General features: G+C 35.5%; 1 protein-coding gene across 1 annotated transcript; it reads left to right on the top strand.

Moving 5' to 3' along the window:
• The first annotated feature begins 1,847 nt into the window (after positions 1-1,847).
• LOC136970604 (sulfite oxidase-like) lies at positions 1,848-5,807 on the top strand. The gene is made up of 8 exons (XM_067265051.1): positions 1,848-1,970; positions 2,053-2,228; positions 3,968-4,221; positions 4,310-4,488; positions 4,577-4,766; positions 4,830-5,027; positions 5,092-5,559; positions 5,644-5,807. The coding sequence occupies exons 1-8, from the start codon at positions 1,909-1,911 to the stop codon at positions 5,800-5,802; spliced, it is 1,686 nt and encodes a 561-aa protein (XP_067121152.1). The 5' UTR covers positions 1,848-1,908; the 3' UTR covers positions 5,803-5,807.
• Positions 5,808-10,140: the final 4,333 nt, after the last annotated feature.

Genomic DNA, 10,140 nt, shown 5'->3' with positions numbered 1-10,140 from the left:
AATGAATAATATTTTGTACTCTTGTAAGTTCAAAAGTTTTGATCATTTCTCAGTTTTTAAAATTTATAATGATTGTTGACGAAAGTATTCATTATGTGTACAAGTCAGTATACTAGATGAGTGCTACATACTCACCGTTACTTACATAAATGTGATTTTTACCTATAATCGATGCATCTGTTCCTAACAATTTCTTAACAACTTTTTTCTTATAATTATTATCATCATTTAATAATAAAATTAAGATTAGTGAATGTGTGTATATGCAATTGATTTCACTTTTCTATTTTGAATAACATCAAAGTCGATTTTTGTGTATGGTCATAGTCATAAAGTCATTTAAGTTGCAATGGTTTAAAAATATTTCTTTGTTTTTCGAACTTTTAGGTTTGTCATACATAACAATAAATTATTTAAAAAATCTAGCAACGAGTTGTGTAACTATCCTGGCTTTTATGAAATTTTATTTTAAAAATAACATTTGTATTATTAATCAAAATAAACAACTAAAATTGTATGTGGCGCCATCTGTTACTAGATTTTGTGATAAAAAATGGTTGATGAGGGTCTTGTGTACCGAAATGAATTCTGATGATAGAAGTGTCATTTTAATGTTACCAGTAGCAGTGTGACAAGTCTCTGTTATCTCTACTGTAGTATTTGAGATATTAGTTTCAATTATTTTCGAGACAAGAAACTCTTTTATAAAAATGCAGCTCGGCATTGTGACGATGACACAATAAATAATTGCTCGTCTAATTATAATTTGATATCTGTGATGATATGCTAATTACAATACAGGATAATCCACGGCTTGGATCTGGTGTTCCAGGACTAACACCTTTAGTGATGGTTTTGTTCTTGAGATTTCTCAGTGTTTCGGTGTAAGAGCCACACTATACGTAAAATCCGATCCAAGGAACGACGTTCCATTATGAAACGGCCTACCAATGGGTGAGTGGATAAAACTACTGAACATTCGTGGGTTTGAGTCTCGCTAACCGGCTGGCCACCTCTTTGAAGCTGTTATTTCATTTCTTAATTTAACTTGTTCCTACAAAAGTCTCTAACTGGTTCTAGAGTGCATGTTATTCTTCGCATGGTAAAATAACATTTCGCGTGAGCCAGGGACTTCTGTTCGAACAAACCTGACCTGCCGTCCGGGTCAGCAATTTTGAAAAGGTGGCAACACTACTTTCGAGGCTGACAAATTTGCGACGTTTTCTCGATAAATCACACTCTAAGTGTCCCCACGATCGAAAGTCACGAGGCTTGCAGCGCCAGAAGTGCCGTAGTGGCGAGTTATTGGTACTAAATATTTTTGTCACGGAAGTCTTACGTGTGTCCCGAAATATCACCACGTCAAATGTGATCGCATTTCAACTGCTAAATATCAATCTACACAGCGTTAAATAGGGGTGTAATAAAATTTTAACTTTTAGCTATTAACTTTTCCGCAACATTCACAGAAATTTTTAAGATGAACCTTCTCTTTTAAACATTAAAAAATTATAAAAGAAGGGAAGATTAGAAAAGATAGGGTACGGCAATTCAATGCGTGGATGATCTGCCAAAAGGAATAGCCTCTCAGGGACATTTGCAGAAACTAGATCCCATTTAGATGAAAAAATGAGGTAAACTTCCACGTGGCAAGCCGTTCGTTGGTCGGGCGTGATGATCCTACGACCTCGATGATTTAATTTAACACTCGGCCACTGGCAGGCAATAAGAGTGAAGAAAAGGAACAGAACCGAAATAATTTTCAAGTTTTATTTATTCGATTTTGAAAACGCACGAGAAATCTTTCTTTATCGAATGAATTTTTTCAAAACGATCGAATTCTAATTTAAAATCTATAGAAAATCGAATTCATTTCTGCTCTGAATCTGGTGGAGGAAAGGTTGAAAAATGAAACTTTCGTTGGGAAAAAGTATTTTATCGAAAGTAGAAAATTTTTCTCTGCTTTACAGGTACGATAGAATTTATTATTATTAATCGATTATTATCTTATTATATTATTTATTATATACATATTTTTTTATTGTCGTTTAGTAAAGCAGAAAAGTGCGTACCCAAAATCGGAAGTGTTGCCCTGGAAAGAAAATCCACTTTCAGTAACGGGGAAAATTCCAAAAGTGGATGGAATAAAAGTGTTTTGCTTGGTTCCGCCATTTTGGGGTTGACATCGGGGGCTCTTTACTTAAAATATAAGTCGAAAAGAGAGTTTTGTAAGTTAAAATAATTAATTTTCTTTATTTTTAAAAGATTTTTAAAATGAAATTAGTCAAAAAAATTTGAAGAAAATAGAAAATCGAATTTCGAACAAAATAGATCCTTCGGTATTTAGAACAGAATCGAGTAGATTAAAATGTTATTTGATACGATATAATTAATTATTTATCTTAATTTATTTAAAAATTAGAAATATATGAGATGCATAAAACGTGCTTAAGACAATTTTATTAATTACGAAAAGAATAGAATTTGAAAATTTTTATCGAACACATTCTAGAAAAATTTCGTTTATGTACATTATGAAAAGTTATCGCACCAAAATGCGATTTGTAAAATAAATACAGTCGAATCGCCAAAAATGGACGAATTGTAAATAGCGGTCATTTTTTTAAAAGAGAAAAGGATGCATACAACCCGCAAGCAACGGCCATTGTTTATGTTTCAGTCGTGTAGCGGTTCGACAGTACAGTAGACCACCCTATAACACGGCGAAAAAATTGCAATCGTGTTCGTATAACACGCTAAAAAGAAACTCGTATAACACGGTAAACCGTCATCGCCGACTCGTGTCGCTACAGGATTCGTCAAATCTGGACCAATAGCGGATATTGTACAAACCGTTGAGTTTAAACGAGCAGCGGACCTACTAAGAAACCTTTTATTATTTAACGGCCATAAAAATTATATTTATATTAATGACGTTTCCAAAGTTCAGCGAATTTTTCGCAGAAAAATAACTTATCGGGAAACACGCGCCTACCGTTCGACGAGCCGCTCCGCGACGAAAACAAGCTTAAGCAATGGCGTCGTCAAACGGTGCGCACTCGGTACGTAATCCTACAATTTTTTGTTTATAGCATAGTTTATATGGATTATTCCCAAAAAATTATACGTGATTTGGAAATGTTGACTCAAATTAGTCTAGAATCGATTAATTTCATGTAAGAAAACCTTTCAAACAACCGTAGCCCCTAAACTGCACACGTGCCGGGCTGTGATTGTCCGTGTATTTAAGTGAGTCGTACAACACGGATTCATATAACACGGAACGTATCTATCCTGTTATATACTGTACATCTTTTTGACTTTTTTGACCTTTGTTGCATCTGTTTTTTATTAATCAGGATTTTTGTATAAATTGGAAATTTAAAAATACAGTCAAACCTGTTTTTATGCGCTCTTTTTATGTGCGATTTTTATTTGTGCGATTTTTTAATGCTAATTTTTAATTTGTGCGGTTTTTTTTTGTGCGATTTTTTATTTGTGCGGTATAGTTGGCGACTAGTCTCGTGCGATTCGTCATGTCTCACGTTGACTTATTATAGCTGAATAAACTTATTATAGCATAAATGCACTTATTATAGTAATATTATTGCATGAATATGCGAAAAATGAAATAATTTACTTTTTAAGTAAAAAATACACCACCTGGACAAAAATATGTAAAACAGACGATAGACCAGACGATGCAGTCAAGTGCTCACATCTGTTGTCAATAAATTCTATTTCTTACGGTTTAGAGTTATTTTCCATGTGAGACTTTTTTTATGCGGTCCCTATTGACCGCATAAAAAAATATTTTTATAATTGTGTTGCGAAAACTATTTTTTACAGCCATTTGTGAAGTTTCGTGCGATTTTTTTATGCGTTTTTTTTAATGCGGTCCCTATCCACCGCATAAAAACAGGTTTGACTGTATACATTTATTTATTTTATAATTTTAATTCGGCAGTCGTCAATCCTTTGCCTATGCTGGAAGCAGAATGTAGAAAATACGGCGAACTCCATCCGTGTTTGCCTAATTATTCTGCAAAACAAGTCGCCGAACACGACACGTTGAATAAGTGTATTTGGGTAACGTACAGAGCGGGCGTGTACGACATAACGAAGTACATCAGCCAACATCCAGACGATAAAATAAAATTTGCAGCCGGAGGATCGCTAGAGCCTTTTTGGGAATTATATGGCACCCACAAACGCGATGAGGTACATTAAAAAAAATATATATTTTTTAAAAATTGTACGCCAGGTAAATTGGTGGAAAGTTTACCATTCGTTCTTACCTATAATTCAGATGATGGAGATATTAGAGAAGTACCGCATTGGCAATCTTTGTATGGAAGACAGAAAACCGAGCAGAGATATGTACGACAACGAGCCCGATAGACATCCTAGCCTGAAAGTAGCTTGTCGTCAACCGTTTAATGCGGAAACACCTTTAGAATTGCTGGGTGAAAAATTTGTCACGCCAAAGTAAGCTAGAAAATCTTTCGTGTGGCACTAATGCAATATTAAATTTAATTCATATCGAAGAAATTAAACGTTTTCTCTCTCACTATAGCGCACTCTTCTATGTCCGCAATCACTTTCCTGTTCCTCAGGTAAGTGGTAGAGATTATAAATTAACCATTCAATTAATGGACGGCAAGACCACATGTTATTCGCTGAAAGATCTGATTTGCAAGTTCCCGAAATACACAATGAATGCAACTATTCAATCGGCTGGCATCAGAAGATCCGAATTAGATAAAGTACGTGTTTGTATTTACTACAAAAAGCCAATCGTGTAAATAATTATAACAATTATTTAATAGCTAAAAGATACTTCGGGATTGAAATGGTGTTCGGGAGCAATAGGTACTGCAACCTGGGGCGGTGCTAAATTGGTGGATGTGTTAAAGTGTGCGGGAGTCGATTTGAACGATGCAAATATCAAACATATCCATTTTGAAGGATTAGATAAAGACTGCAAGACTAACACCCACTATTCAGTTTCCGTTCCGGCTCATAAGGTATCGACAGTTTTTAATTTCTTTCGACGAAACCAAAATTTGTAACTTACCCATTTTATCATAGGCTCTTGATCCGAAAGGAGATGTTTTACTAGCTTACGAAATGAACGGATGCCCTCTTCCTCCGGACCACGGTTATCCGGTAAGAGTGGTAGTGCCGGGTTACGTTGGCACTCGAAGTGTGAAATGGCTAGGGAAGATAAGTATGGCGTGCAGAGAAAGCGATAGCGAATGGCAGCAGAATGATTATAAGAGTTTCTCCCCGAATGTGGATGCGAATAATGTAAATTGGTGTAAATCTGTAGCCATTCAGGAAATTCCAGTCGTTTCCGCCATTTGTGAACCGGTGAATAACAGCAAAGTAAAGATCTGCGACGGTAAATTGAAAATAAAAGGTTACGCATGGAGCGGAGGTGGAAGGAAGATTATTCGGGTAGATGTTTCCGTAGACGAGGGTAAGACATGGAAAACTGCAAATTTGAAGCAGGAAGATACGCCTCTGCATCGATCCTGGGCCTGGACAATGTGGGAAGTAAGTGAAATAGATCTTTCAGAATCATATGATATATTTTGCTTTTATACGAATGCAATTACTGAAAATAAATGTTTATTTTAGGTGGAAGTTCCGGTAAAGCAAAGGAATTGCGGTCTAGGAATCATATGCAAAGCGGTAGATTCTTCTTATAACGTGCAACCAGAAACGTTTCCTCCTATCTGGAATCTACGCGGTTTTCTGGGAACAGCCTGGCATAAAATCAACGTCACCTTACAATAACATTTTTAAAAACTGATTGAATAATTTCTTTCGGACGTTGAGCAAAATTTCAAAATTATTCAAGAAAATTCTTATTTTTTGTTCATAAATTAATAAATATTTTCAAAGAAAATAAAATATAATAACTATTTTAAAAAATTAGTTATTTTTGAAAGAGTTTTCCTTTTCAGTTTATCTTATAACATTTTATATGTCTTTTGATTTACAAGCTTTTTTTTAGTAAGTTTAGAAACCAAAATGCATTTCCGAATACAATAATAAAGTCTACATATTCAATTAATGTATCTGATTTATGGGTGGACATATGGGGCACGTACCAGAAACGTGCACAAAAGGGGGGAAACGTTTTAAACGAAACTGCAGGTTGTATTTATAAATACCGTTTAAATTTAAAGAAGACTACAGTAGAAATTGCACGGGTGTTAGTCGCTACACACAGGTGCCTCCATAACTATAAGTATCTTGGGGCACCGCATAGATAAATCCGACCCCGAGTATATACAGTGGCTAGGTATGCTAGTTAAAAGTTAAAGATGGATCCGAATCATGGCATAAACGTTTTTTAATAAATAAATTTTGGTGTTAAAAATAAGCAATTTACGTTTAGTCTGCAAAGATGGAATTTTGTACATTTCTGTCTTATTTAATTATTTTAAGTTAAATTTTTTAAAACTCATTTCGAAATGTTTCATTAAATAACACCTTGTAATAAAAAAATTATTAAATGCAGTATGTAAAATTTCTATTTATATATCGATAATAAAATATATCGGATTATTACTTTATATAATTCATCAGAATTATATAAAATAATAAACCGTGTTATTTTCTATACCCTTGAAAAGTTATATAAGATATTGTATAATTATTGACAAACATCTTGAGTCTCTTGTATGTAAATACTAGCAGATGAGCCAGGCATTGCTCGTGCAAAAGTAATGATAGCAAAGATCAAAATTATTAGATTATAGCCGATCTTACCCGTTTTCAACGGGTGCAAGAATTAGGTTCACTCTCTTCCGAGACTAATCAGAGAATTTTTAGAAAGTTTAAAAATATGTTCGATTTTCCGCAGAAACGAAAAAACCGCATCTAAAACACTACAGTAAAAGCAGAATTCATAGGGTAATCTTAACCCTCTCCCTCTCCCTCGCGGGGAAAATTTTCAAAAATCCCTTCTTAGTGTCAAGGTCTATATAAGGAGGTCAGGACACGAGTACTGGAGCCGCCATTTTGGGCCTTTTTAGAGTCGCATGTTTAAAACAAACTTGTACGAGCAGTCGGTTTTATACGACATTAATTAAACTAAAATTGCATAAATTAGTCTAAATAATGTCGTATAATACTGACTACTCGTACAAGTTTGTTTTAAACACGCGACTCAAAAAGGCCCAAAATGGTGGCTCCAGTACGCGTGTCCTGACCTTATATAAATCTTGCTTAGTGTGCATTCTCATGGCGTACCTTAACTGTGTACCAAATTTCAACTTTCAGTATCTAATAATAATTATTATTATCGTCGTTATTATTATTATCAGCCCATTTCGATTATAAAATTAATTAATATTTTTGATTATCGATGTTATTTTATTAAACGATTTAACCTTCGGGGTGCCTGGTGAAGAAATTTCCGCCGAGCGCCTAGTGGAGTTTCAGAGACCCCAAAATAAAACACTACATTGTATGGCTTGTAAAGATAATTCCAATATTATGTTAATATATACAGGGTGGGCCAGCGAAAACGAAACGGCAGAGTGTTCGTGTTCGTCCAAGCAAAGCGCTCGGACAGGTCGATTTTACTCTCGAGGGGACATCTTATGCAATAAAGTTTTTGCGATTCTGAATACAACAGACAACAAAAAATTTTAAAAAACTCATTTATTTTGTATTAACTAAACAAATCATTTATTTCGAAAAAAAATGTTTGTTTAGTTAATATTCAGATTCGCAAAAACTTTATTGCATAAGATGTCCCCTCGAGAGTAGAATCGACCTGTCCGAGCGCTTTGCTTGGACGAACACGAACACTCTGCCGTTTCGTTTTCGCTGGCCACCCTGTATATAATAATAGATTTATTGAGACATATTTAAAATAAAAGAATCATTGATTTACGTGAAATGTTTATTCACACGACTATGTAATAAAAAACATTAACTTTTTTTGTTGTAACAAAAATATTAACTTTGTTTTTCTAGAAATCATGATGTAATCTATACTAATATATAAAGAGGTAACTAAGTTTGGTTGTAACAGGTAATCTCCGAAACTACTCATCCGATTTCAAAAATTCTTTCACCAATATTTAGAATGGACCTTCAGGGTGGACATAGGCTATATATTATTCCGTTAAACAGTTCATATAAATTAAAAGATAACATCTAGAATTAAGGCTTTTATGTCCAACAGATGGCGCTAACTCCGACGACCTAAGTTTGCTTTTCTGTGAGGCATTATGCTTTTCTGTGAGGATGAACTAAAGCAGATTATCTTCTATCTATCTATATAAATAGAAATGTAATGTTTATGTTTCTACCGATTCCTTTGAAACTTTGACACAACGTTGTATTTGAATAAACACAAGTTTTTACATAATATACATGTCGAAATTCCCCACCCACCGGGGGAGATAGACGGGATTAAGGCTTACCATGAAAAACTCTGCTTCTATTAAACTATTTTAGATGCGGTTTTTTGCGTTTTAATAGGATACGTTAACAGAATATACATTAAAAAGGTATTTTTCGATATTCCCCCGCGGGGAGTGGGACATAAATAAGACTTACCATGAAGAACTCGGCTTCTATTTATACTATTTTAGATGTGTTTTTTTTTGTTTTTTTTTTTTTTTTTTTTGTTTTTGATTGCATTTTAATAGGGTTTGTCAAGAGAATGTACACTAAGAAGGAATTTTTTAAAATTCCCTCCACGGGGGAAGTTTTATACATTTATAATAGATACATTTTAAGCCACGACAACGCGTGGCCGGGTCTGCTAGTTTCATTATAATTTAAGTATTTTGGCATCATTTTAATGGCACATAATATAACTATCTGTTAAGGCATACAAATTAATCTTCTTCAGTTAAAATTTCAACTCGAGAATTCAGACATTTTTCCCATAGTAATTTCGCATAGCGGCCAGATGGCCGAGCGGTCAAAGTTCGCAGCCTGGCGCCCTGGGGGACCCGGGATCGAATCCGGACGGGTCGAAAAATCCCCAGGAATTTTTCGGAGGGTGGTGCATCCGGATACGTCGGTCCCCGTCCCTCACCACCCGGCCGCCCCATTGTGGCCTGGCCGAACCCATAATGGGCTTGCTATAAGAGGCCCTATTAGTGCCCACAGGGCGGAAAGAGTTACAAAAAAAAAAAAAAAAGTAATTTCGCATGTTCGATGCAAATAAATCTAGATCATTCTTTACAGACGCTCAGTAGCTGCTTAACGTTTATCTACTGACAACGTGAACGTGTTAAAGACCAAACAAACACAATGAATACGAACTTTACACAAAAAATATTACTTACACTTTTGCAACGCGGAGCGTCTGGTGGGGTCTGTGAGGCCCGGCACTTATTCAAACACGCCTTGTTCGCAGGATATCAGCGCGATAAACTAAAGATTTTGTGAGGATCGCAAGCGCATGAAGAGAACTAAAGCTACTAATAACCTTAAGTAGCTAACGCAAATATTAAAATAGTTATGAACTTTTGAAAATGAGTAGGGCCTCTCAGACCCCACCAGGCACCCCGAGAATTAATTAAAAGTTTGAGATTATTTCATAAATAAAAACCAATAAAATAATACAATCAGACTTTTTATCCTTTTTACTGTTAACATTTCAAAGACGGGTTCTGTTTAATTTGGCTAGCCAGTGGACGAGTAGCGAAAACTCCGGCTAAGAGTCGCAGGTTGACAGGTCGGTCAACGTGGAATTATCCGAGTTTTCTTCACGTGTTAGACATTTACACATGGTCCAGTTTTCTCCAAGAAAGTCCTCACGGGAGACTCTCCTCTTTGGCAGATTGTCCGTGTTGCGTTACCTTGATTCAATCGATTCAAACTAATTTAATAACATCGAAAGCCGGATGGCCGAGCGGTCGAGATGGCAGCATATCGCTGTGGGGATCCGGAAATCGAATCCGAACGGTCGAAATATCCCCGGGAATTTTTCGGAGGTGGTGTGTCCAGATATGTCGGGCCTTTTTTCAGCAAGCCCGTTATGGATTCGGCCCCATTGTGTGGCCGAATCCATAACAGACTTGCTAAAAAAAGTGTCTCTTAGTACCCACAGGGCAGAAATAATTAAAAAAAAAAGTCTAATAACGTCTTAGGTATTAT

This window comes from Centruroides vittatus, unplaced genomic scaffold, assembly GCF_030686945.1.
Source record: "Centruroides vittatus isolate TY-2023 unplaced genomic scaffold, ASM3068694v2 contig_2056, whole genome shotgun sequence".
NCBI lineage: Eukaryota > Metazoa > Arthropoda > Arachnida > Scorpiones > Buthidae > Centruroides > Centruroides vittatus.
Note: the sequence above shows the minus strand (reverse complement) of the source record. Positions and strands in the feature narration are given on the sequence as shown.